Source organism: Leptonotus elevatus, chromosome 4 (assembly GCF_054856555.1).
Source record: "Leptonotus elevatus isolate MCC_2025b chromosome 4, RoL_Lele_1.0, whole genome shotgun sequence".
NCBI lineage: Eukaryota > Metazoa > Chordata > Actinopteri > Syngnathiformes > Syngnathidae > Leptonotus > Leptonotus elevatus.
Genome location: NC_141242.1, coordinates 18,361,605 through 18,388,151, shown reverse-complemented (window position 1 = coordinate 18,388,151; position 26,547 = coordinate 18,361,605). Strand labels below are relative to the sequence as shown.

General features: G+C 40.1%; 2 protein-coding genes across 6 annotated transcripts in view; one reads left to right on the top strand and one right to left on the bottom strand.

Moving 5' to 3' along the window:
- Positions 1 to 2,022, bottom strand: part of ptpn5 (protein tyrosine phosphatase non-receptor type 5) — a 28,601-nt gene extending 26,579 nt beyond the window's left edge. For 2 of the 3 annotated variants that reach the window (XM_086074528.1, XM_086074530.1), the window contains exon 1: positions 1,714 to 2,022. The gene's annotated coding sequence lies outside the window, so the exon portion shown is untranslated. Of the gene's footprint in view, positions 1 to 1,513; positions 1,688 to 1,713 lie in introns of those variants that run through there. The other variant, XM_086074529.1, reaches the window with a different exon arrangement.
- Positions 2,023 to 13,579: 11,557 nt separating this feature from the next.
- Positions 13,580 to 26,547, top strand: part of ptprjb.2 (protein tyrosine phosphatase receptor type Jb, tandem duplicate 2) — a 34,043-nt gene continuing 21,075 nt past the window's right edge. For 2 of the 3 annotated variants that reach the window (XR_015094690.1, XM_086074597.1), the window contains exons 1-3: positions 13,580 to 13,780; positions 26,122 to 26,143; positions 26,331 to 26,522. Coding sequence is in view for 2 of the 3 variants with exons in the window: in XM_086074597.1 (XP_085930723.1) it covers positions 13,715 to 13,780; positions 26,122 to 26,143; positions 26,331 to 26,522 (280 nt within the window). In the remaining variant the exon portion in view is untranslated. Of the gene's footprint in view, positions 13,781 to 16,552; positions 16,763 to 26,121; positions 26,144 to 26,330; positions 26,523 to 26,547 lie in introns of all 3 variants that reach the window. The other variant, XM_086074598.1, reaches the window with a different exon arrangement.

Genomic DNA, 26,547 nt, shown 5'->3' with positions numbered 1-26,547 from the left:
GCAGTGGCTAGCTCTGGCTAAAAATAGATCTGGCGGTAAAATGTTCGATTTTGAGAGCTCTCCAAATACCCTCCTTAAGGTCTCTTATTTTCCTTTCCCAGTAGCCCAAAAGTTGAAATTGTCGTTAAAGTGTACAAAAATAAGTGATGAATAAACAAAAAATAACCCGAGATTCTTAACTTCCAATACACAAATGATAAATGCACATAGCACCCAATAAAATCAAAAAATCCAAAAGACGCAAGAATGACCGTGTTTTGAGAGTCATTCTACCTCAGAGCATATATAGCCATGTAGTCCGGTCCGGACAGTAACATCGGCAAATGTTTGTAACCCAATTGATTCCACTAATCAAATGTTTCAAAGTGTACCGCTGCAAGTAGTGTTGAGCTAAATCTTCCGCATACATGTTGCTTACACAAGTAACGTTAGGGGAAGCAATAACAAAAGAACATTCAGTGTAAACACAATAAAAACACAGCTGAGTCTGCTGGAAAGTTGACCCGCCATGAGGGGCGGACCTCAACTCAACTCTATTTTTATTGAGTACTATAAAAATGCAGGGGCAGCAGATACAATGAAATCAGCAGAGGCCCCAGAATTGAACCCTGTGGGACGCCATACGTTCTGTTATACATGTGAATTCAACTGTGTGTTGTTGAATTAAAAAACTTTTTTTTTTAAATGGTGGATCTAATGAGGCAGTGTCCCCTATCCCCCCGAATGAAGAGCCACCATAGACCATCTCTATACTAGTAGTTTGAGTACAGCACTCACTTTGCATGCTGACGCAAAGCTGAGTATCAAGTGCGCTGCTGAAGTGCTTATGTGGCAGCGAGATGTGCTAAAGAGGAAACCCTTCGTGAAAGTGATGAGAGAACGGAAACATGAGATTGAGTCACCAGTGCCAAGACCTACCTCATTGACCTCTTACTGATGATCATTAATACAAACACTAGCTTACAAAGAATGACCTTGAAGTTGAAATGTGACATCCTGTCGTGCTCCGGGGGCGCAGATAATCAATCGCATTCATTAAGTTGACTCGACTCCTACAATTGCGTTCTACAATATTTGTGGGAATTCAAATACAAATCTCATCCACATGACATGTAAATTCAGCCTCAGCTGTACTGCATGAATAATTAAAATATGCTGCATAGCAAATTGCTTTACAGGCTGAAGGAGCTAAATCTGGATTGGCGGCGACGGAAAATTGCGCGACATGAGTACGCGGCATCACAACATGGAAGCAAGAATGGCAATCCCAGGCAGTCATTCATGCTTAGACAAAAGGCCATTCATATCACGTTCGCATCTACGGTGTGCTCCAGCAACCACACAGAGCAGAGAGGGATGGATTAGTAATGAATCACCCAGGGAGGTGGACTTTTGCATCTCTCGCTGGTAACTCCCTCTTTGTCTCACGCGCACACAAACACACACACACACACGCATATGAGTCAAGCGACAATAAAGGAATGTGAAAATACAAGGCTGATGAAGAACCAACCTGTTGTTCATGCAGGCTACATCACGGTATCTTTTCGCAGCCAGGAGAGCACAGCAGCCATATGTACTAGAGGGGCTTCATCGTGCTATTGGTATTCACCTCATGTCGCACAACCACAGAGGTGGAGAGACCGAGGGAGGAGAGGGAGGGCCGGAACACTCATCCCCGGTCTTAAGTCCGGTTAGGATAAGTCCTCTTACCTGACTGAGCTCTCATTCAAATGGCCATCTGGCGCTCTTCTCCCTCTGAGCCAAAGAGCAGCAGCCAAACGCCACCAATTCCGTTGCTGCTCCTCTGCCTGCTGGAGATGATGCGCGCTCGCTCGCATGCGAGGGGGAGACAGACTGAACGGTGACGGGGGTGAAAGATGGTTAGGTTAGCCGAGGCCAAGGGGACTTATGTGGTGGGTGTTTGCGGGTGATAAAAGGGGCTAGACCAATGAGGTGGGTTCGCTATTGTTTGTATCCTGGAGCAGAGTGAGATCCACAAGCGGCGGCTTCATCGAGGTATATGCAGCAAGAGGCTGTGCGGTAGCCTTGGCAACAGAGCAAGAACGAGCGAGCGCGAGTGAGAGAGGACCGAGCTCGAGCGAGAGAGGGGGAATGTGGATTCATCCCATTGGGACATCGACAGTATCTTCCAAATAATTTATCCGTTTGTTTTATGGATATATTTTTGAGCAGTATACATTTTCTAAATGCTTAGATAGCTTTACAAAGACACAGAGACAATATCCACGTACGTTTGATTATAAATGTAGGCCTACCTGTACCATTCATTGCTCACCATAAGTTGAAATTTGATGCAGCCCACTCCAAAAGTATTGGAACAGTGACCTTTGGTTTTTTTTGCATACTGAAGACATTGGAGTTTGATATCAAAAGATGAATATGAGACCAAAAAATAAATCAGAATTCCACCTTTTAATATACTGTATTATTTTTACATTCGGATGTGTTAAACAACTCAAGACAAAACACCAATTGTTTGAAGTCACCCACCCACTCATTTTGTGACATCAATTAAAATGGTCAGTCAGTTTGTTCCCTTTCTGTGTTTTGCACATTTGTAACATTGATATATAATATTCATAAACGTTCAAAATATTTAACTCATTCACTGCCATTGACGGCTATAGACGTCAAAAATTCATTTGAACTATTTCTATTAGTTTAACATTTTTTCCCACTTTTTGTTAACAAGAGTATGAAAACATAGAATTTTTTTTAATTGTATTAGAACAGATATAACATTTGTGATTAATCGTGAGTTAACTAGTAGTCATGCGATTAATTACGATTAAAAATTGTAATCGCCTGGCGCCCCTAATTTTTAATAATCTTGTCTTAAAAAAAAAAAGAAGATGATTAGAAATATTAAAAAAAAATTTAGGGGCATCAGGCAATTACAATTTGTAATCGTAATTAATCGCATGACCTCACTAGTTACCTCACGATTAATCACAAATTTTATATATGTTCTAAATGTACACACAAAAAAATTATAGGTTTTCATACTCTTGTTAACAAAAATGGAAAAAATATATATAATATAAAATAAATATATATATATATATATATATATATATATATATATAATAAACACATGAATAAATGTATGAAATTTGAAATGTCATAATATCATTTTATTTCACAGCCAGCAAAGAACCGTGACAAAACAGACATTATTTCAATAGATTTCACATTTTGCTATTTCAAATAACAAAAAAAAATCCATTTTTGTTTTTAATATTAGCATTTACATAATTGACTTTAGCATTTTCTTATTGTTTCACAGAAATAAATGGTCTAAAACAGAAGCTGCAAAACAACAAGTAAATGTAATGTGAACATATAGTCACACACACACACACACACACACACACACACACACACACACACACACACACACACACACACACAAAAAGCTTTTACGTTGTCTCCTTCACACCATTTGTGTGCCACTTCACTCAACATCCATATATCTCTCCCACATGTCACCATCCTTCGCAGGTCCAATCAGCCAAATGACCTCCTCTTTCTTCTTACTGTGCATCATTCTCATCCCTTGTAACATGACTTCACTTCTACTGTTGTGTGCGTGTACACAAACCACACACAAACCCATTCATGCAGGCAGGTTTGTATGGCTGCTGTACTGAGGCTACAAAGGGAGACATCTAGTGTTCATTTCTGGATTGACTTTTAGCCAGCTGCATGTATGTCATAATGATACCTTTAATCACGCTATCCAAAGTTATTGGCAATCTGGTTAATGTGTTAAATCCTTTAAATAAATTCCGTATTTAGTGCAGACGCATACTTTTATTCTGAAAATTGTAGAAATGGATCACCAGACAAGGAATCAAGCTCCTCTCATGGCCATCTCAGTCCCCAGACATCAACCCCATTAAAAACTTGTGGAGTGAGCTAAAGAAGAGAGTTTATCATCTGTATTAACTCATTCACTGCCATTGATGGCTAGAGAAGTCAAAAATTTCTATTAGTTTCACTTTTTTTTCCACTTTTGTTAACAAGAGTATGAAAACCTAGAAAAAATGTATTGTACATTTAGAACAGATATAAAATGTGTGATTAATCGTACGTTAACTAGTGAAGTCATGTGAATAATTACAATTAAAAAATGTAATTGCCTGATGCCCCTAATTAAAAAAAGAAGAAAAGATTATTAAAAATTAGGGGCATCAGGCAATTTAAATTTTTAATTGTAATTAATCGCATGACTTCAATAGTTAACTCACGATTAATCACACATTTTATATCTGTTCTAAATGTACAATTAAAAAAATCTAGGTTTTCATACTCTTGTTAACAAAAGTGGAAAAAAATGTGAAACTAATAGAAATAGTTCAAATGAATTTTTGACGTCTATAGTCGTCAATGGCAGTGAATGAGTTAAATTGGGATGAGCGAGTACCGATACCTGATATCGGTATTGGTGGCAATACCAGGCTTATTTTAAGATATCGGTACTCACAACGAGTGGTACTCTTGTGGCAGTTTTATAATCAGGAACTAGAAATGAGAAATTAGATGAATTAAAAAAAGCCATTAATTTCATGAAAATTTAAGGAAAATGCTATATTGGGATATATCAGTCTTTCTTGTCATTGTTTTTTAGGGAAATTTTCTGTATTAGTGGTATCGTATTGGTGACTACTACTGGGGAAAAAAAGTGTTATTGAACATGTCTAGTATTAAATATTATATGAAATGTCATATGCAAATATGTCATTTGTTGTTTGGTTATTATCTGCATTAAGGAAACTTAACAAATATAGATTTTTAAGGGGATTTTTTTTTTTTACTGAACTGTCGGTAAACACATTTATTTTCAGTCTCCGTCATTAATTTTACGCCGTCACACATATTGAGCAACAGAGGATGCCTAACACTAATCTTTTTTTTTTTTTTTTTTTTTTTTTTCTTTTAAGAGCTCAGTATTGTTCATTCGGAAATGTCATCATCATTGCTCTTTTTTTCTTTTTTTTTTTTTTTTTTAAATATATATATATATATATATATACACATATATACATACATATATACATATATACATACATACATACATACATTTTTTTTTTTTTGTGTGTGTGGGTGAGTATGTGTATGTGCGTGCGTGCGTGCGTGCGTGCGTGTGTTTGTTAGCTCACCAGAAAACCTATTAGAAAAAAAATCTCATACCGTTCACCTAAATCGAACACCAGGAGACCCGAGGGGACCGAAGAAAACCAAGGAAGGTGAAATCCAGCACCGACCAGACACCCCCCACCAGAACTCCTCCCCAGCCCAAGAAACATCCAGACCCCAACAAATCCAAAAAACATAAAATCAGGGAGGCCTCAAGAGACCAACGGAGAGACCGAGAAAAGGAAGGAAGGACAGACGAAGCCGCGTGAGATCCGAGACACCAGCCTCCACCGATTCAATAACCTGAGGAGGAAACAGATTGTGTCTGAGTTTCGGTAGATGCTGGTGTGGTGGATCTGGCATGCATGAAAATCTCCACCAAAGAGGGGAGCCGTCGACCCCCGCCGGAACAGAGCAAGCGCAACACCTCAGGGCCCCCCAGGCCGCGGCAGCGCCAAAGGACGACCCCCGGGCCCCACCAGGGCCACCGGCCGGAGAGCAAACCCAGGAGCAGGAGCGCCCCCCGCCCCAACACGGCCCGCGCCCCCGGCCCAACGCAGCAGGACGGGGCACTGCAGGCCCACCAGGCACCCCACCGGCCCCCAACCCCCGCCCCCCCCCACAACCCCCCGCCCCCCATCCACCCCCGCCACCCACCCCAACCCAGCCCCAGCCGCCCCCATGCCCCCAATCCCCCAGACACCCCCCACCCCCAGCACCCCCCCACCCCGCAACCCCCACCACCGCCCCCCCCCAACAAAGCCGCCCCCCCCCGACCCCACCCCGACCAACCGGCAGCCCCCCAACCCCCGACCCCCAGCCCCCGGGGACCACCCGCACCCAGGCACCGGCGCCGAAGAGGGGCCGGACAGCGGAGCGGAGAGGGCAGCCGCGCCCACCCCACCCCCCGCCGTGTGGAAGGACGGAACACCGGGGGCAGAAGGGGGAGATGGGGGCACCGGAGGGCGGCCGACACCCCCGAACCCCAGGCCCAGCGGGGGAAGGCCCCGGTCGTCACCCCAGCGTTCTTTGTGAAAATTAACCCCTGTTACTGAGTCCGCCAGCTCGCGGACTGGCGAACTCTACCCCTAAACCGTGAATGTGACCCCACCCAGTGTATATACAAGTGTGTGTGTGTGGTGCATTAAAATTAGGAGCAGGTGAACCGGAGCCGATGGAAATGATATTCCCACGCTCCGATCCACCCGCCACCCAAGCATGTTGCTGAGTGTATGTGGTGCATTAAAAAAAATAGATAGGGCGGGGGGGGGGGGGGGCGGGTGGCGACACAGACAGGGGACCGCAGCACTGCTCTATACTGCGGCCCCCAACCGATGGCACCCCCACAAGCCCCCCCCCCCCACCCACAAGTTGTGTGGTGTATTAAAATTGGAGGGGAGTTGTAGGGTGAAGACGGTGTTTCCACCCTACCCCACCCCCCAAAGTGTGTTATGTGCCCTATATGTCTATAAAAGTGTATTGTGCAAACCTAGTGTAGTGAGTTAAGAGGTGTGACCAGCGGGGCCCCCCCCCAACCGGGCGGGGGCAGGAGGCGCACCGGCCCACCAAGCCCCCACCCACCCCACCAGGACCCCGGCGGGCATATGGGACCCGTCCGGCGGGGCGATAGGGCTCGCCCCCCGGATACTGGGTCCCGCCCGAGGTGTCAGGACGCCCACCGGAGCGGGGCGGGCACGACACCAAACCCCAGCCACCCCCGCCGGCCCCCATAGCACCGAGACCCGGGCCATGGATGGAGCCCCCGGCCCAGGGGAGGGGAAGGAAGGCGTACCGGGGAAGGGGAAGGGAGGAGGGAAGGGGACGACAAGAAGGGCAGGGGGCAGCGGCAGGGACGCAAGGAGAGGGGGAGAGGAGGAGGAAGGGCGACGAGGGAGAGGGGACAGGGAGGCGGAGGACGGGCGGGGAGAGGCGAGGAGGGAGAGGCAGCAAGGGGGAGGAAGGGGGAGGGGAGAGGGAACCACCGGGCACCCCGGCGGCCCACAGGCCCCGAACCGCGTCGCCGGGCCCAGAGCGACGGACCGCGCCGGAACGGCGCCGCCCCCGACACCAGGGAAAGCCCCGCAACGCAGCACCCCCCAAGAGACCCAGGGAACGGCCAAGACGCAGCCGCCACCCAGCAGCCAACAGAGGGGCAGACCCGCCCACTCCCCGCCAGGGGGGACAGCACCCACAGAATTAACCCACTGGCATGCCATGAATCCGAATATCAACCCCTGGTGCCCATCGGAGGTGAATCCGCTCGATCCCGCTGGCAGCAGCCGGGTTCCTGACTATGGAAACACAACCATTAGTTACAAATTGCCTAATACAGAAACATCAATGCCAGTTATAACGCTGCTGTGGCTCTCGCTAACAGGCAGAATTAAAAGCCAAGTTTAGGTTAAAAAATTCTATATACGTAGACCATGTTTCTTTAAATTTTGACATTTGGTTTTTATTTGAGGCAGATATTTTTTCCATTAAAATATGATTTATGAGGAGGTTAGACCATTGGTCGATATTCAAAGTTTGTTTATTTTTCCAGTTAACAAGAATTGTTTTTTTTGCGATAGTAAGGGCTACAAGTATAGATTGAAATTGTTTATGTGGTAAGTCAATTGTTGTTAAGTCACCTAGCAAACACAAGTTTGGAGAGAACGGTATCCTACAGTCCAAGACAGCGGAAAGTTTTTCTAAGACTTTAGTCCAGAAACACATAACCGGAGTACATAACCATAAAGCATGAAAATAAGTGTCTGTAGTGTTTTGTAAACACTGGAGACAAATGTCGGAGTCTGAGAGTCCCATTTTCTTCATCATATATTGAGTAATGTATGTTCTGTGAATAATTTTATATTGGATAAGTTGTAAATTTGTGTGTTTTGTCATTTTAAAAACATTTTCACAAACTTGAATCCAAAAGACAGATTCCGGAGCTATAGACAAGTCTGTTTCCCATTTTGAGATGGGTAAAGACGTTTTATCAGTATATGAAAGTAACTTATATATTTTTGAGAGTTTTTTTGTTGTTGTCGGAGAAAGCTTGGTAATATCTTTAGCTAAAACAGGCGGTTGGAGCGTACCCTGGAGTGTTGGAATTTGTTTCTTTATCATACTTTTAACTTGCAAATAATGTAAAAAGTTTCCGTTTTTTATTTTATATTTTTGGAGCAAGGATGTATATGATATAAACATATTATCTGAGAAGAGATGGTGGAGATGTGTAATTCCTTTCTGCTCCCACACATTCAAATAAAACGATTGGTTGTTAATTTGAAAGTCGGGGTTATGCCATAGGGGAGAAAGCCCGCTGGGCTCCACTTTGGCTTTTGTCATTTCTAGTGCCTTCCACCAGGCAGTCAGGGTGGCGGAAATCATTGGATTTTTAAAGCAGTTATGGCGCTTAATCGATGTTGTAATAAAGAGTAAATCTAGGAGTCTGAGGTTATTACAATCCTTCTGTTCTAGTTCCAGCCAACAGTTAGTATCTCTATTGGGTTGTGCCCATAAAATAATATATTGTAGCTGGTTGGCTATATAATAGTGCATAAAATTTGGTGCCTCTAGACCTCCTTTGGATTTATTTTTCTGAAGAGTAGATAGACTAATCTTTGCTTCTTTCTTTTTTTCCAGTAAAATTTTGTAACGGCTGAGTCCAACAACTGGAACCAGTTAGCCGTAGGTTTAAATGGAATCAGCCTAACACTAATCTACTGTACACTGTCACTCTTTGTAATTGACACTTTTTTTTGTCACAGAAATGAAAAAAAAAAGAGTGGCAAGCTGTTGGCCTATAAGTGTTAAAACTAAAACAAAGAGTGGGCACATGAGCAGAGTTAAGTGAGAGAATGAAAACTGTAACTGCATCCTAGTCTGGGTGTGACTTTGACAGGAAAGATGACTCCTTTGGTCGCACTCCCAGTGAAGTGTTTGTGGAGCGGAAGTGGGACATTTTCAGGATTGAATCGCACTTTCTAACAGTGGCTGTTACTACGTGTGTGTGTGCGTGTGCGTGTGTGTGTGTGTGTGTAATAAAACAGTACACATCTAAATTGGTAAGTACAAAATGGTCACCGCCCTCCCTGCTGGGCTCTGATCCCTGGCCAGCCATCCTCTGATAGTAACCATCCGTCCGTGAAAACAACATCATTTCAAATATTAGATTTGTTTACTCGGACTGATTTCAATCCAAATAAGGCACCGTGACAATGAAAATGTAAACACACGTTCATTTGGCGTAGGGGCAATTATGACAATTTGCTGGACCTAAACAAACAATTGAGACACAAAGTTATGCAGATGTGGAGATGAGATAGCACGGCTGTCTGTAGGGATAAGGTATGCTACGATAGCTTTACTCAAGTATAATTAGTTCAATCTAGATATAAGTTTAAAGGGATATTCTACAAGGTTTAACAGCTGTTAGTGCACAAAATGGCAAAAGTATTCGGGGAAATGTTGTCATCTTTGTGTTCCGTGATTTATTTAATAGGGGTGGGAATGTTTGAATGTCTCTCGATTCGATTCCCATTTTTTGGGTCTGCGATTCGATTCAGAATCGATTTTCAATTAAGAACGATTTTTGATTCAAAATGATTTGATTGATTGACTTGCTAATGCTAATTAGCACGCTCATCGCGGCACTTTTATCACTCAAAAGAACGGCTCCACGCTGAAAAAAACAACAACTTTTATTGGAATAACTTGATCGTGACTTTTTCCTTCTACTCTCTAATGTGGCTACAACTTAACAGTGTATTAGACCGTGCGGAACTACACTGCCCCTCAGTGGCCAAACATGAACATGAACAGCGCTCCAAATAAAGGCACACACAGAAAAAAATGCAAAACAGTATAAAAGTATTTAAATAAAATCGATTTTGGGACATTTAAAATCGATTCAGAATCGTACTAAATGAGAATCGCGATTTTTTGGCACACCCCTAGTATTTAATGCTAATTTATGGGCAAAATCTTCAGTAACTCTTACAGGCATATTTTAGAAAGGTAGGAGGGAAAAAAAGATGACCAGAAGAAAACCCAGGCAGACACTAACAGTGATGCTCCATTAATGTTTTTGGTTATGAATATGAAGTACTTGTGTATGTCTGCAGTGAACACTTGTTTCATGTGGACGTCATCCCATTTTATAGCGTCCTCATTTCTTCCACTGTCACACAATCATGGTGTCTGTTTCAGCAAGCTATCCAACCAGTTCAAACACCTCCAGCAAAAATATTCACATGCGCGAGCTGGAAGCAGTACAGCCGAGGGAAACGCTACAGAATGAAGAGAATAGATTGTTGGGAATAAATCAATGCAATTTCATGGTACAAAAACATTAGAATTTAGGCTGCAAATGTACAGTGGATATAAAAAGTCTACACACCCTTGTTTAAATGCCATATGATGGATGACATCCTTTAAAAAAAAAAATGTAATTGCAGCTCCCAAAAGCACTTGGCCTGACAGTTCTAGGTTCGACTATCACTTCTGATCAACCTTATTGAATTTCTTGAGTAAAGATTCATGCAACTTTGTTACAGACTTCTGAAATAACAAATTTGCTCACATTTTCTTTAACAGTTTATTATTATTATTATTATTATTATTATTATTATTATTATTATTATTATTATTATTATTATTATTATTATTATTATTATTATTATTATTATTATTCATAATAATAAATAATGATGTTTATTTATGTGACAAAATTGACACATATCAATATGCGACTTTCTTCTTCTAAATCTCCACCAGTGTTCACGCTTTCAAATGATCAATTCTACAACATTCCTAGAAAATCACAATGTCCCGCCACAGGTGAGCTATGTTTGGAGCATGTTTGTGGGCTGCTCATGTGATCCTTGGGGGTGACCTGGTGACCCCTGGTCTCCAATGTGAAGTAAACTACCGGTAAGTAAAAAAAATAAATAAATAAAAAAAAACTCAACATGAGAATGGAAAACCTCAAGCCATGTCCCTCGTCAATGACCCCATTTGCGAATGATCTTCTTTCCAGCACACAGAAGGCCATGGAAAAGGCGGTGTTTATTTAAATGCTTCAAAGGCATCCTCCCACATTGTTTCATCACCTTAACACATGGGATGGTTAAGACTGAGGGAAACTTGCCTTCTTCCCATGTAGTAACTTCTTACCACCCCTAGGCTACATTTTGTATATACAATCCTCCCAGGAACACCTCATTATCTTTGATGAAACATCCATTATGAGTTAATGGCTGACCGCCAATACATACAAGCATGCATTAGTGCATTCTTCCATTGTCTCCTTTATTTTATTTGGAACGTTAAACACTTTTGGTTTATTTCCTGCTTATATCATCTTTGAAGGAGGGCGAGCACTCAGCTTATCAGTCTGATGTTGGAACTCCAACAAGGTCATTGTGTCTCTTTGAAGATCTTTCCAACCACGTTGATAAAACATGGGAGACAACTAGACTTTTTTTTGTGTGGAGTGCTCAGGATTACATAACTATCATATTTCAAATTGTTTACTGTGTTCTGTAAACCAGACACATTTTCAACTTTTGGTGGCAAAAGTTGCAAGAGCAAGCCGTGCATGAAACAAGGAGAAGAAAAACTACCCTTGTTTGAATAATAAACAACACAAATGTATGAAACATATAGGCCAGTGGTAGCTGAATAGCTGAACATTGCACAGCCTAATCATCTTCCTTAAATTTCGGATGACTTGTTATACTAATTTATGATGTTTTGTTTTGGAATGTCATCTGTGTCTACATATCTACAAGGACAACGCAAAGCATATTGTATGTGTGTTAACTGCCGTTTCCTGCGCAGTGTACTGGGAGAAAGCTGATAAAAAAAAAAATCTATAAATAAACTTGACATAAGATCTCTAGTCCTGCTCTGCATTGTAGCCTGGCAAAAGAGGCCCCTCTGCCTGTGCTATAGCACCCATGCAATCTTCATGCTGCTTGCTTAGGTTCGAGGGGAAATGGAGCCGATCCCAGCTCACTTCTGGTGAGAAGCGGCGTATCCCAGGCCTCAATGCTTTGTAATTGTTTAATGATGAACACAAAATGGTGGCAAAGTCCTACTTCTGTCTAAATGAAACTCATCAACTCACTTCAACATATGTCATTGACACCTATATGCTAACAGATGGCGACAAAGCAACGCGGTTGAGGGAATGTCACACGGACTTTATCGTTTGGTTCTCATTCTCACTGATATGAGAATGATTTTCTCTGAATTGAATTCAATTACACTTCCTGTAATTCAAATTCATATTCATCCAATTCTGAATTTTGCACATCGCTGCCTACATAATTGTCAAAACCATCTGCATGATGTGACTCTCCTTTGCATTACACCTAAAATTTGAATGTATGACTTTTACTTTGCTTAATATTAGCAGGATAGTGGACTAATAGTGGCTATTAGGGGTGTTAGAAAAAATGTATTTGACAATATATCGCGATATTACAGCGCGCAATTCTCGAATCGATTCAATATCCGGCCGAATCGATTTTTAAACATCCATTTTTTATGGGAATATTCAACAAAATGTCTTACTTAGGGTTAGGATTTACACATTAAGCATGGAAGAATGTTATATTAATGGAACATTAAGCCTTAATATTTGATGTCAGTGCTGTTCAGACATGAAACAGACTTCAATTTTCAGATAAATACATTTTCATACAAATATTACAGTGTACATATACAAGTTTACTGATTAGTATTTTCTAAATTTGAGTTTAAAAAAACCCGCAATAATCAATTTATAGATTCGTATCAGGATTAATCGGGATCGAATCGAATCGTGACCTATGAATCGTGATACTAATCGAATCGCCAGGTACTAGGCAATTCACACCCCTAGTGGCTATCCGTAAATTTTATGATCTCAAGTATTTGACCCTGCGTTGGATTATAGCCACTTCCATTATTTCCACGGAATGTTTATAAACAAATCAATTCACCAAACGTTCCAGACATAATGCAATTATGCGGACACCCTGTACTTCTTCCATTTTCTCTGCATGCATGCTAGAGTCCCATGTTCCCCCCATTCCTCATACTTCACTCCTCCATTCCTGCGTATAAAGTAATATCATCACTTCTGTCCAGTGTAAAGAAGATCATGATAACTTGTCTTAAAAGGAGGCTTCCTGCAAATATTTGGCTTGGCTGCTCTGCTTCGTGCCCTCTAAAGGGGACGATGCATTATTTCACCCTTTGCGGCTAAGTTATGGTCGGAATGTGGGATGACTCCTTCAATTCTGCTTGACCAACTTGCCCTCGATGATGATGAGGAGGAGGAGGAGGCGAGGGAGGAGAGGAGGAGGAGTGTAAACTACTTCGTGCAACTTTCCCCGTATGACGCGCTCCTCCCTGTTCCCACAGAGGAACAAGGTTTCCCCATCTCACTTTGCCCTTCTTATGTCGTGACACTTCGACAGTGTAAGCAGAAACAACGACGTTTTTGGGAGGCATGTCAAGTGGGTAGAAAAAGTTTTTACGCGAACTTTTTTTTTTTTAAGTAGACGTCATCATGAATACGTCGCCGCTCATCATCGCCTCTCTGTGGACTTTACTTCAATTCAGCGCTCTCGTAAAGGTAAACAATAATTTCTTTAGCGCTTTTAGAGTCACGCTAGAGAAGCGTGGTTGCTTCTAAAAGTGTCGCATGATTGAATGAAGAGAGGGATCCCTCTCGTCTCAGGACTGTGGGCGAGTGCACCTGTTGCGCTGCAGGTTCATCTGCGTCGCATCTGGTGCGAGGTTTGCAGAGAAATGTTCCACAAAGATGTGCTATTGTTAGAATGGCATGATGGTTTGTTGTAATATGAATGGGCCTTTTTTAATCGGACTCAAATTCACGTCAGCGCGTAATAAATACACTGACCTTCAGTTTAGTTAAATATGTTTAACAATGATTGGCTGTTTAGCAGAAGACAATTACTGTAATACATTGGGCTCAATATTAGCTATATCAGCTTAATACAATGAGAGCCATTGACCCATGAACATTGCTGGTAAAAAACAAAAACAAAAAACGCACAACTTTTAACCTAAAAAGGAAACTAAAAATGTAATTATAATAATTTAAGAATAAAAAAATAGCATATAGATGAACAATGAAACTAAGACCAACAGAAGAAGGTTGATCCTCAAACCAAACCCGCCTTACATAAAATAAAATACAAAATCTGAAAGTTTCCAACACACCACGAGGGTTACAGTAAATATGGATGTAGATGACCACAATGCATCCCACCTGAAACTGTCTTTTGAATGACACTCATCTAACATTTCACTAAAATGGATAGAAAGATATTTCTGTTCTATGTTGAGACTAAGTGCTGTTACAAACATTAAGTGAAGGAAAATTAAGTAAAAAATAGTTTCATACGATACATCAAAAACATTTTGTTTAAATGTATTTATGATTGTAAGATATGTATGACCGCAACTATGAATCCGATTCATCCTCTTATTGTATATAATGGGCGGTTTTAACTGACACGGTCACTGTCAGAGAGGTAGTAATACAACCACATTGATTATTGTGGTTGTATAGCAGTGATGAAGAACTGCACTGCAACATAGCCTAAAGGACATCATTAATGCACGTGCGCCTAAAGAAGTGTCTTGTGAGTGTATTCGAGTAGAAGCATGCTTATTGTTATTGGTTTGCGGATATGTAATACTTTTCACCAGAATAAACCAACGATACGAATTGTACAGTGTGATTACATAATTGCGTTTGTGTGTTGACTGGCCCACCTGTCCTCGCTGCGCTGGTCTTTCTGGATAGAAAAAGGCGAGAGGGGTTGAGAATGGTATGTGTGGCCAACACCGAGAGGTCAGGATTGGAATGAGATCCAGTTTCATGTCCCTGTCACCCCTGTGGCCAAAACGAGTTTTCACACCACAGCCACTTCATTAGGTACAGCTGCCCTCTCTGGTGAAGTGAAGTTCTAATTGTTCTCAGTCACATCCTGAGCTCCAGTATCTATCAGTGGGCTGATTTTACATACAGCACCTGTATGTACGACACAGCAGCGACAACAGTGACAAGTGTCCATTGTCTCACAGTCGACGGTGCAAGAAACCACAACGCAATATGACATCCTGTGCAGTTTTGTGCATGTTAAGGGCCATACTTTCTCACCAATGAAATTGTCACGGCTGGGTGTGCTCAGCAAATGCAGAAGTGGTGTTTTATTTTTGTAGTGTTGCACTTGCAACGGAGGAAGTTGGGGGTGAACATTCAAAATATGCTAACAACATGTGTAATGTTTTTTTTTGACTTTGTATAACACTCATATGACAAACAGCAACAACAAACAATTTATTATTTTGGGAAGAAGAACAAATCATGTTTGTCAGTATGATAAGAAGACCAGTCTAGGCAACAAAACGCTTACATGCTTATTGCTTAATTCAGGAGTTATCTTGCTTTGCATACTTCCTTCCCACTGTTTCAAAATGTAATATTTGAAAGACACATTTAATATATTCTCTCATCATACAATGTGTGGTATAAGGGTATATAACATATAGGCATAAGGGTTAACACTGTACTAGACTACATAAAGTCAAAGAAAACCTCATTATTAGCTATATACAATACTGAAACTATTGAACAAGGTCAGAAACATTTATTCAGAAAAAAAAAGCGCAACAAAGGAAGTTCAGCTTGAAAAAGGGGACATTTTAAACTTCCTCATTTTACTTTTTTTTTTTGCTATTCATATGTTTCTTCATCTATTACAGGCTAACAAGAATAGAACAGTGCACTTAAAGGGGAACTTAATGCAAAAAATATATATGTTTACCATAATATGTTGAATGCAGCCCCTCTAGTCTAAACACGGCATTCCGATTAATATTGTGTTCATGGAATATGAATAAAGCAGCAAAATCCACTTGCTTTTATCCATCTTAGGGGACGGCCATTTTGCCACTTGCTGCAAACTTAAAATGAGGTCGCAGTTGTTCGGGGCTCAGGTAGCTACCAATCACGGCTTACTTGTTTTCTGAAGCTGAACCGTGATTGACCCTGAGCCTTTTCAGTTGGTCGAATGGTCGCCCCTTGAAACGAATAAAAACGGTTGGATTTTGCTCATATATTACAAATGCAATATTATTCAGAAAGCCGTGTTTAGACTAGTGGGGGCACATCAAAAATATCATTTTGTAAAAAAAATATATAGTTTAGGGTTGATTTCCATTTTCACTCCTGGTGTCCTTTAAAGCAGACATTATGTGAAAGTTCTCATGTCTTTATATGAGTTTGTCAAAATACCCCAAGGATGTATAATTTTGCACAATATTTCTTGCTAGTGCGATAAAACTAGTTTTTTTTTTTTTTTGTATCATATAGCCCCATATACCGGTGGGCCAATTACGAGCCTGGCTTTTGTTGAATGGTGATCAGTGGGCTGAATTACACCTGCTTTGACCGTCTCCTCTTCCAACCGCTCAGCGCTGTGTGCTAACTGCAGCTGTAAAGACGTCCTTGGTTGAAACGGAGTATTGCAAAAGCACGGGATGACTATCCAAGTGGAAGAATGATCATCTTCCTTTTACACAGGTATGACAGTTCAAAGTGTCAAACGTTGGGACACATGAAAGTACACCCTGAACTGGTCACAAATAGATTAACGGCCTTTCATACTCAGAGTCACACCTACAGCAATGAAAGTCTTCAATTAGCCTACCATGCATGTTTTTGGAATGTCAAAGAAAAGAGAGATTAGGACATGCAAGCTCCAAACAGGAATGGCTCGAGCCCAGATTTGAACCCACCACCTCCGAACTGTGAGGTAGATGTGTTAACTAGGCTCCCGGAACGCTTGCATTTATTTTTATTATACAGAAATTACTAGTGGCTAATGTTATTAGAGGAGATATTGTGATTATTCTTATTTATTTATTTGTTTATTTGTTTATTTGTTTATTTATTTATTTGTTTATTTATTTATTTGTTTGTTTATTTATTTATTTTTTATTACAATTTAAAAAGCAATTCTCAGGTGTCTTCCTAATGTGTGTTTCATGGGTTCCTCAGAATACCCAAAGGATAAAGTAAAGTAAAACATTGAAAAGTAAACATTCCATATGTCCCCTTTCATGTAGCTAAACAGTTAATAAAGTTGTTAGCATGGTGATACAGGAATAATTAAAATAATTGAAAATTAAAACAGATATGAAGTCGGTTTTAAGAGTGCAAAAAAAAACAGCACTAGTAATTTGCTGTTGTCTGACGTTTGTTAATAGATTAAACATAACATTTGTCATGACTTCTTCACACCAGTTCGGACCAGAACTGAATAAGCACAATGCTTCCTTGTGTCCCTTCATCTGATCAATTAGTTACCAGGCCTCCGAACCTCTGAGACGTCAGACGGATTGTTTCATCAAAATAGCATTAAGCTTAGCAGGGAATGTGGCCTTCTCATTCTAGGTGGAAAATGTGGTCCTCTATTGGGATGCCAACGTAGCAACATTGACATATATTAATTGTAAAGCCGTGATTTAAAAAAAACACACACACACACACAGACCATGAATGTACACATTCATTTTAAATCCCTGTTTTGCTTGATATTCAATTAAACTCCCACTTGATCCTCACCCGCAAATGACCCAGGAAAAAGTACAACACTTTGCATGAGTTTATCATGCTATGGAACAAATGGCCATGCCTTTATATGGTTGCGTTCTCTATCTTGCGTTCTGGCCCACTTGCTGTATGAGAAATGAAAAGGTGGTGACGCTGCTATCAGTGGGAAACATCTTGGAACAAGGAAATGGGACGTTTGGTACATTTTGCAGTGGTCTGTAGTGACTATTGACATTAGTTTGTGTGTACACACAGAAACTTAGCTCATGCTGTTTATTTTCCTTGATTTACAGCTGATGCCTGAATGACGTATGCAGCTGAATAATAATTGTAATAATAATAAACACACACATCTCAGCAGTATGCATTTGGCTAACTGTTTCTAAATGAGAAAAAAAAAAGCATCACATAATGGTCCGGAGGACAAAAGTCACAAATTAAGCCTTTCTCTGCGGAATGCCACAGCCTCCACCCACTCACAAAATACTTTAGACTGGATGAGGACGGTCCAGTTTTAAATTAACATAGTTGCCTATAACCAGGGTGGCTACTCGAGGCTGTGCATGTACAAGATGAATTACAAAGAGTCACAGTTCCCCCAGTGCATGTAAATGAGACGCAGGCTCCTCCCTGGACCTCAAAGGCCTTATTGTCAGCAGATAGCAGATCATTTTATTTGTGACCTCTGCGCAGGTCAGCGCCAAATGAGGCAGTCAGGTTGAAAGAATTTCTATTTTTCATTCTTCATTCTCTGCCAAAATGGTTCTTCTGTGCATGTGGAGTTCGAATGTTCTCTTTCTGTACCCTGGTTTTCTCCCACATGCCCAAAACATGCATTGTCCATAGGTGGCAATATGATTGTGAATGGTTGTTTGCTTATATGTGGCCAAATGGAATAAACAAGGGCTCCCTTGGTAGAAACTCTCTCTCTCTCTCATTTAATGTTATGAGGACGTCTTCAACAGTTTTTGACGACTGCACACGCTCATCCTCCTCTTTTTCTAATCAGTTAATTACTTGCATAATTTTAAATGGGGGGAAATGACCCCGATAGTTTGACATGAACAAATATTCTGAATGTCATTACGCAAACATTTATTAAATGCTAAACTTTTGGTGTTTATAAGTATTGGGTTATATTTATTTTATTTCCTACGTTTCCTGAAGGCACTGTCACTGGGGAAAGTTCAAAAGCACTTTTGTGCTGCTGTCACTCATGATTGCAGTTGATTCCATACCCTCACATAAAATTCGGGTAAAACGTCTGAAACTCATAAAAAAAAAAGATCTGAAAGTGAAAAAATATTTGAAACTGAAAAAAATATTTTTGAAACCGTAAAAAAATAAAATTGTGTTGTTCCGATACAGTTTTTTGGCCCCCGATACAGATTCCGATTGTTGCCGTATCGGCCGATACGATACCGTACTGATACCGATTTTATTGCGCTTAATTATTTTTATTTTTATTCTTGTAATTCTAAACTACATACTCACTTGGATGTAAAACCATAATGGCTTGGTCAGGCACTGCTAAAAAAAAAGGGCCTATATTAGCATCAGAAATAATGGCATCGGCATGTTACTTGTTAGTACTCACCGATGATTTTAATGTCGTATTGGGGCCTCTCCTGATACCGGTATTGATATAGAAAACAACACTAAAAAAATAGATTTTAATCTGAAAAGATAAAACATGCAACAAAAAAATATAAAGAAGACCTCAAATGTCAAAATATGGAAGCGAAAAGTGAAAATAAGCAATTTTTTCAAAAGAATGTCCAAAGTGAATCAAAATTTATTTCAAAAAAAAAAATTCAAACACACTTATTTGTATTTTTATTACATTTGTATATATTTTGCGAAAATCAAAATCAACACAACAATTTTCAGTTTCAGCTTGCAAAATTTGCAAAATTTAACTCCATAAAGATTTCTCAACTAATTCACTGCCAGTTCAGTTCAAATGGATCTTTGTGATTTAGCCATCAATATCACATAATGACTTCATTGTGCCTATTAAGATGGGTCGTGACTTAAAGCTACAGAAAAATAGAGATAGAGAATCTAGGTAGTAGCCTGTGCTGCTGGAGGCGGATACCTGGAGATACACACATACATGCGCACACACATATTATTCCTATGGTAAGAGATATTTAGATTATTATTATTATTATTATTATTATTTAGAAGTAGCACTTTTGACACATTTTGGCTCTTCCTATAGTATTTCCCTGTTGAATGCTTGTAGCAAATGTACAGCGTTACTACTGTATGTTGCTCTCACAGAAGTGCTATCACACATCAGACCATCTGATTTGCAATGCACAGCACAGATAACAGTCCAGATGGATTAACTGTCCAATCCTACCGGGGAACAGTCCATTCTGTTCTGTCATTTGAATTTGTTTTCTTTTTCAAGATGTCAGAAAAATATTTGACAAGCTTGAAAATTTAATTGCCAACCAAGTTATTGGTTAAGTCACTCATACTGACTCTAATACTTTGCCTGGAAGTGGCTCGTAATAACGATATATTTTAATGTTGGGAATTTTTGAAGGAAGTTGAGGCCATGATGCTTAAAAATGACATTTGACTCTTTTCGTGAGTGTTCAATTTTTTTCCCATGCCCTCGACACCACACATTCTCCCGCCAGCTCCAGCCTGCTGTTAGGCATACACTTGCCGGCGAGATGACGAGAGGCATTCTGTGAAGATTCTATATAGTCACGATGTTCAGCCTCCCACAATTATTGTGGTCGCTAAAGCCAGATTCACCATTTGGAATATGGAATTAGAGTTCTTTGATTTGCATGAGGTCCCTAAACACAAACTGATAGGCTAAAATGTATATTATTTTAACAAAACGATGTCACAGACTTATGACTGATTTTGGGCGGGCCACCAAAATGTCCCCGCAAAACTGTTGCGACAGTCTGGTGTTATTTAACTTCTTGTGATATTTTTTTGTTCTCCTATCTGATCTTCATAAGCCCGAGGCTTGAAGTACAGCACAATATTTATCTTGAAAGACTTTTATGTTGATCTGTTATCTGGGGGCTCTGGGTGGGTACAGGAAGTCATGCTAGCACCGAAACAATGACTACGTTTCTTAGGAGAAACGTCTGAGCCAATGAACTTTTTATACAAAGACAGACTCTGACCTTTCAAAGTGAATGAGTGAATTGTGAAATTTTGTCAAGTTGCCGCAGTGATAAATGTGCATATTGTCCCATTCCGTGACATGAAAGGAGAGCAGTGAAAAGGCCTGTCAATCAATCTTTAAACACAAACACCTGCGTAGTTGGACTATGAGCCAAAAGGTCCTTTAAAAAAAAATCTTTGCAGACAATTTGGTGTGGAAATGCCCATGATGCCCTTTTTTGGGCTATTTAAGCAACAGAACGGTTTACAGAATGCCCTGAGATATGAAATGTCACAAGATGCTGTCATCATTTCAACACTAGTGGCCAGCCTTGTTCATTCAAATTGCAGTTTTAATTTTTTGTTCTAAGTCATTAGACTGTAAGAAGCTGAGGCCCGCCCTTGGGTGACAATGTTGAAGGTGACGTCTTGATTGTGAAGTCTGAGTCTCCTTCCAGAGGAAGGAACTTGGGTGTTATCGGAATGCACACAGCAAAGATGGGCTGAGTGGGACCCAGAACGGCAGGCAAGCTGGCTGCCTTTCGGGTTAATGTAATGTTTATGTAGCCATCAGTGTGGCCACTTCCTCCTCCTCCTCTTCCTCAGACTCAGTCAAAGGGCACAGACTGAGGACGCAGAACCAGAAGGTCACTGGCCGAGTCCCAGCTAAGATATGTTTGACCATTCAAATAGGATTTCTGCATTTAAACGTGACTTTTTTCTCTAGCACATTTTTTCATTCTGGGATTTTAGAGTATGGTTTACATCTTCTCTCTGAGTCATTTCCGAGGCTTGATGGCTTGAAACATTGTTTTGTTTATTTGGCAGAAGAAAATATGTGGTACTTTGGCTCACGATTAAAGTCTACAAAGCACAGTTAGAGACGTCCAATTGTACAGAGCCAGTTTAACGTGACTATTTCTATAAAAAATAAAATAAAAGATTCTGAAAGTAATATGAAAGATCTTTCACAACTATTTTTTTGTTCTTTTGGCAGTAACGTCAGACATTTGGTAGATGAGCCAATTCAAAGTAAATCCACTTGACTGATTAGTCAGTCTTTGTAAGTTTTCAAAAATTCTACAATGAATTGGCATTTTATATAGGCCTACTACATTTTCTTGGTTGGTTCCTTGTTAAGCCCTCAAACTAGATGATACTGAATCAGCAGTACCAGGTATGGAACTCCATTTTGTTTTAGTTTTAAAAAACATGATAATCAGTTCAAAGAACCCATCAGTACTTATGGCCATTAACCTTGCCAGCAAGATGAATTCTCGGGGCATTTGTGAGTTCACAAACTCCGGAGAATACATCTTGTACCGCTCCCGCTGAGACGTTTGCAGACGATCTTTTTTCAATCGGACCAATCAGGCGTTGTTTAGGCAGGACGAAAACAATAAGTGCTGATGTCCGGGGGAAACAAACAAACCGAACAGACGAATGGATGCTGCAATTATTTATTTTCTTGTAGAATTACTCACCGCGTCTTTATTGAATTTGAACAGCGAGAGGAGTCTCGTGCATTTGTATCTGGTAAAAATGTTCATGCCCCCACAGAACCCACCCCTCCCTCCCTAAGACGAGACGGAAGATGAGATTTTCGTCTGTTGCCTTGATTGGTCAAAACAAAATGTGCAAAGATGCGGCATCATCCAATCAGCTTGAATTCTTTCAAATTTTTTAAGCGAATTTACTGAAAATGCACAAAACGGACATGCAATTTATGCCTGTTTCCATCACTTCTCCTTTTATGAATATTGAGAGGAGACTGCTGCTGTAGGTGGCGGTATAAACCATAGACATGTGATCCACCAGTAATTTAAAAGAAGAAAAGAAGAACAGGAAGCGACTGCGCCGTGCGTTGATGTTGTATGAGTTTGCTTTTGTAATTCTTAATAAGATGAAGTGTTTCTTTGCTGTTTTAGATCTAAAATTGCGTTAATATTCGCTTCTTTAATTAATTCCAAAAATATTTCTGTTTCGTCCCCCCCCCAAACATACCTTACTTTATCGTCCGCCATTGCTTTGTGACTACAAACGTACGTGTGACGTAATATCCGGTCAAAACGTGTGACGTGTATCCGGTCTTGTTTCTATAGCCAAAATTTGCATTTTCCTTTTTTTTTGATGCGCTTCAAAATCCACCCCCTTCAAGAGTGAAAACTTTTTGGGGGCGAGTTTTGGGCTCTTTTTCGAATTTCGAACGTTACCATTCAGTTGTATTTTTGCATTTCTTGAACATTTGAATAAAAATGGGTGAATGGAAACCCAACAAATTAGTGAAGAGCCTCAAACCCTGTGATGCATCCTCAAAAAGCTCTAGGTATTGCTTTTGTTAAATTGTCCGTCCCGAGCCCCTGATGTTATGGATGTTACGGTAAAATATTCTGTCTAAAGTGCCATGCATCTGTTATATAAGGATTAAAAGGATTTGGGTCCACTCAATCTTTACTCAAGATAATTTTGTAGTTTTCCAAGTGACTTGGGGACACTGACTGGTTCATTCAATTGTACAAGGCCGAGAAAAAGACAGACATCATGGTTGGTTCCGGTTGTGGTCTCCATCATGTCATTGTCTGCATCATTTTGTCCTTCGCCAGACTGACGTCAAAGCAGCACAATGTGAATGTTTGTTGCTTTCAAAGCCAAGAAAACTGACCTTGGTCCTGGTTTGTCACGCAGCCATGATTTTCATTTTCGTATTAAAAAAAACAGTTTGAAAGAGTAAATTGCCCAATCATGTAGCTGTGAACTTTCCTTTAATGTAAAATCCATCTGAAATGATTGGATGTTTTTAGTTGACATCATCCACAGCACAGTACCCCCTAAACTCAAACTAATGGCAAAGTGATGGCTCTCAACGGATGCATGTTCAAGGTGCCAGCAAAACCAGTGAAATCTCATACTACCTTCAGCCAGCGGCAAAGGGGCGTTTTATTATTTCCCCCCCACCCCTCACTTTTTGTGGCATTTTGTGACCTTTATGGCAAAAGAAGGAGCAGCCTCAACCAGACATGTTAGGAGAAGAGCAAGAATATAATTTAACAATAATGTAAAAAAAAATCATAAAAATGGCTTCCCTGGTTTTAGGATTGGATGGATTCTATTTCATTATTTGAATGTGGTAAAAATGAGCTTTGCTAAGCTTCACGGAGCAGACTGTGTTCGACCTTCGGGGTTCCACCCACACATATTACATCTTGCTCATACACAAAGTCAACTACCTGCACAGCCTCGACACGCTCTTCAGCCTTGACCCCCTCATGTGGCACTGTCATATTTAGCTAAAAAAGAAAAAGAAAAAAAGATGCCCAGAGGTGTTAGGAGGAAGGCCACTGTCACCATTTTGAATAAAAAAAAGAAACTAATGCAAAGTCTGGTCTCCGGGAGAGGAGGGTGGTTGTGCTGCATTAATTAGATAAGACTTGGAAATTTTAATAGAATTCAAATAAACTTTGAGAAACACTGCCTTTATAAAGGTCAATTACTTTTGGTTGACTACTTCTCAGCAACATGAAGCTCCTCAGTTTGTGTTCATATTTAATCTAGTTTACTGAATGCGTGAGAAAAATTTAAAGCTGCTGAATGCAGAAATTTTTTATTTCAAATAGCTACTGCCACCTGTGGCCAAAAGATGAAACTGCACAGTCCCTTCTTCACGTACACAATGCACATATGACGTCACATCCGCAATCCAGTCAGAAAACGATTGGCTTGAGGCTTGCAGGGGTACCCATTGCGATCAGCTAAGGTGTTAATCTACTAATTAGTAGATGTTTCAGTCATAAATGGGCAAATAAAAAGATAAAGATTGTTTGAACAAATTGTTACATAGAACATCTTTAAGTTCTCAGCTATAACAAACATTCATGACCCTATACTGCTAGAAATTTTAGGAAATTAGGATTGATTTTTAACCATTTGGAAACATTTAACTCTTTGGAGTATTTAGCTCGCTAACATTATTTCATGCTACTCTCTTTACATCTAAACAGGTGATTAGCTATAGCTCAAGGACAATGAAAGATTTACTTAAGTACACTCAAGTGTAACATTAATTTGCTAGTTCATATTAGTTAGGCACTCTGTGAAGTTTTGTTTTCTCTCTGCTAGGCAAAGTTAATAATTGGTTACCAATTGGGACTTTTCTGGCTTTTTGAGAAGTGAAGTTTAAATGTTTTGTCTTTTGATAAACAAACTGGAAGGAAACATCTGAGTGATTCTGGCTAATCAGTAATGTGCAGGCAGAACTAAGTTTAGTTTCCATGCAGATACTTAGTGAGGTTGTATGGACATAAGGTCGCGTCCACGAGGTGCATGTTAGGTGAACTATCAGGTTGTTGCAAGCAAATTCCAAAGCACTGAAATCAAGAGGATCTACTTCCTTGTTTATATTAAGTGTCATTCAGTCAGTTACAGCAACCTAATGGTTAACTAACTTCTGACTCTGAATAATGCAATGTAATGTAGCAAATAATGACAATAAAGCTTAATGAATTACGGTTCATAGAAATATGACTTTTGCTTACTCTTTCCACATAAAGTGTATATACTGTACTCATTCTCAATTATTCTTTAAATTGCCTCAAACAAATCAATAAAAGGTCCCTCAGCACAGAGCTTCACAAGGGCTTAAACATGTATGCTGTGAAAGTGAAAGACCATGATTGAGGAACTTAAGTAAGTCTCAAGTTTTATATTTTGAAAACTTGAGTATAAGAAGGTTGCACATAAATCAACTGATTGGCATTATATACCATTGTTGGTCCATGTAATAATGCCACCCCTTTTTTTTTTCCTGCTGTTTAATTGTGTTGACATTCACATCTACAAATATAGTGTGCATATAGTATATCAAATTATGTATACACATAATGTATAGTTGTCACTCCAATTATGATACTGTAGTTCAGGGATCAGCAACCTTTTTGAAGCTACTCCAGAAAATTGCAAACATCTCTTGCAATGGTATGTTTGCATTGTCAGTGTTCTTAACCAACATGTTTTTAGGCCACAAAGAAAGAAAGAAAAAACAGGATTTGTAAAATAACCTTGCTCATTGTCATGCACTGTTGCCGCACATGGATGACCACAAGCTTGCGTTTCTGGTTGATGATTCAAAGTCAATGCTGACATCTGCTGTTGCATGGAACTAAAAGGTGCTTGTGTTTGTTTCCTTACAGGGCTCCCATCAATACTGTAACGGTGCGTACACGCATTTATTTGACATGCTGCATTTATTGAAGTACAAATTATATTCATCAGAAAATATAGACATTTTATTTTAAATAGTTTCTCTTTGTTCAGTATTGGGAATTCAAATGAAAACAGTCATTTGGAAAAAGCCTATTTTTCCGTTCATTCCCATCCTTGTTGTTCCTCTATCTCACAGATCAGCTATGTGAAAGCGAAGAAACTAAACGTTTAATAACAACAACAACAGCAGTCACATTTGCCACGCCTTCCAGTTGCATTTTATCCCTTGGGAACATCTCCGGAAATGGTTCACTTACTGGGTTGACTCCTGGAGCCATTTATCATGTCTTCCTCAACTGTTCCAACTGCTGTCAAGAGGTCACAATGAGTGAGTCAAACTGAAAAAAAAGGAA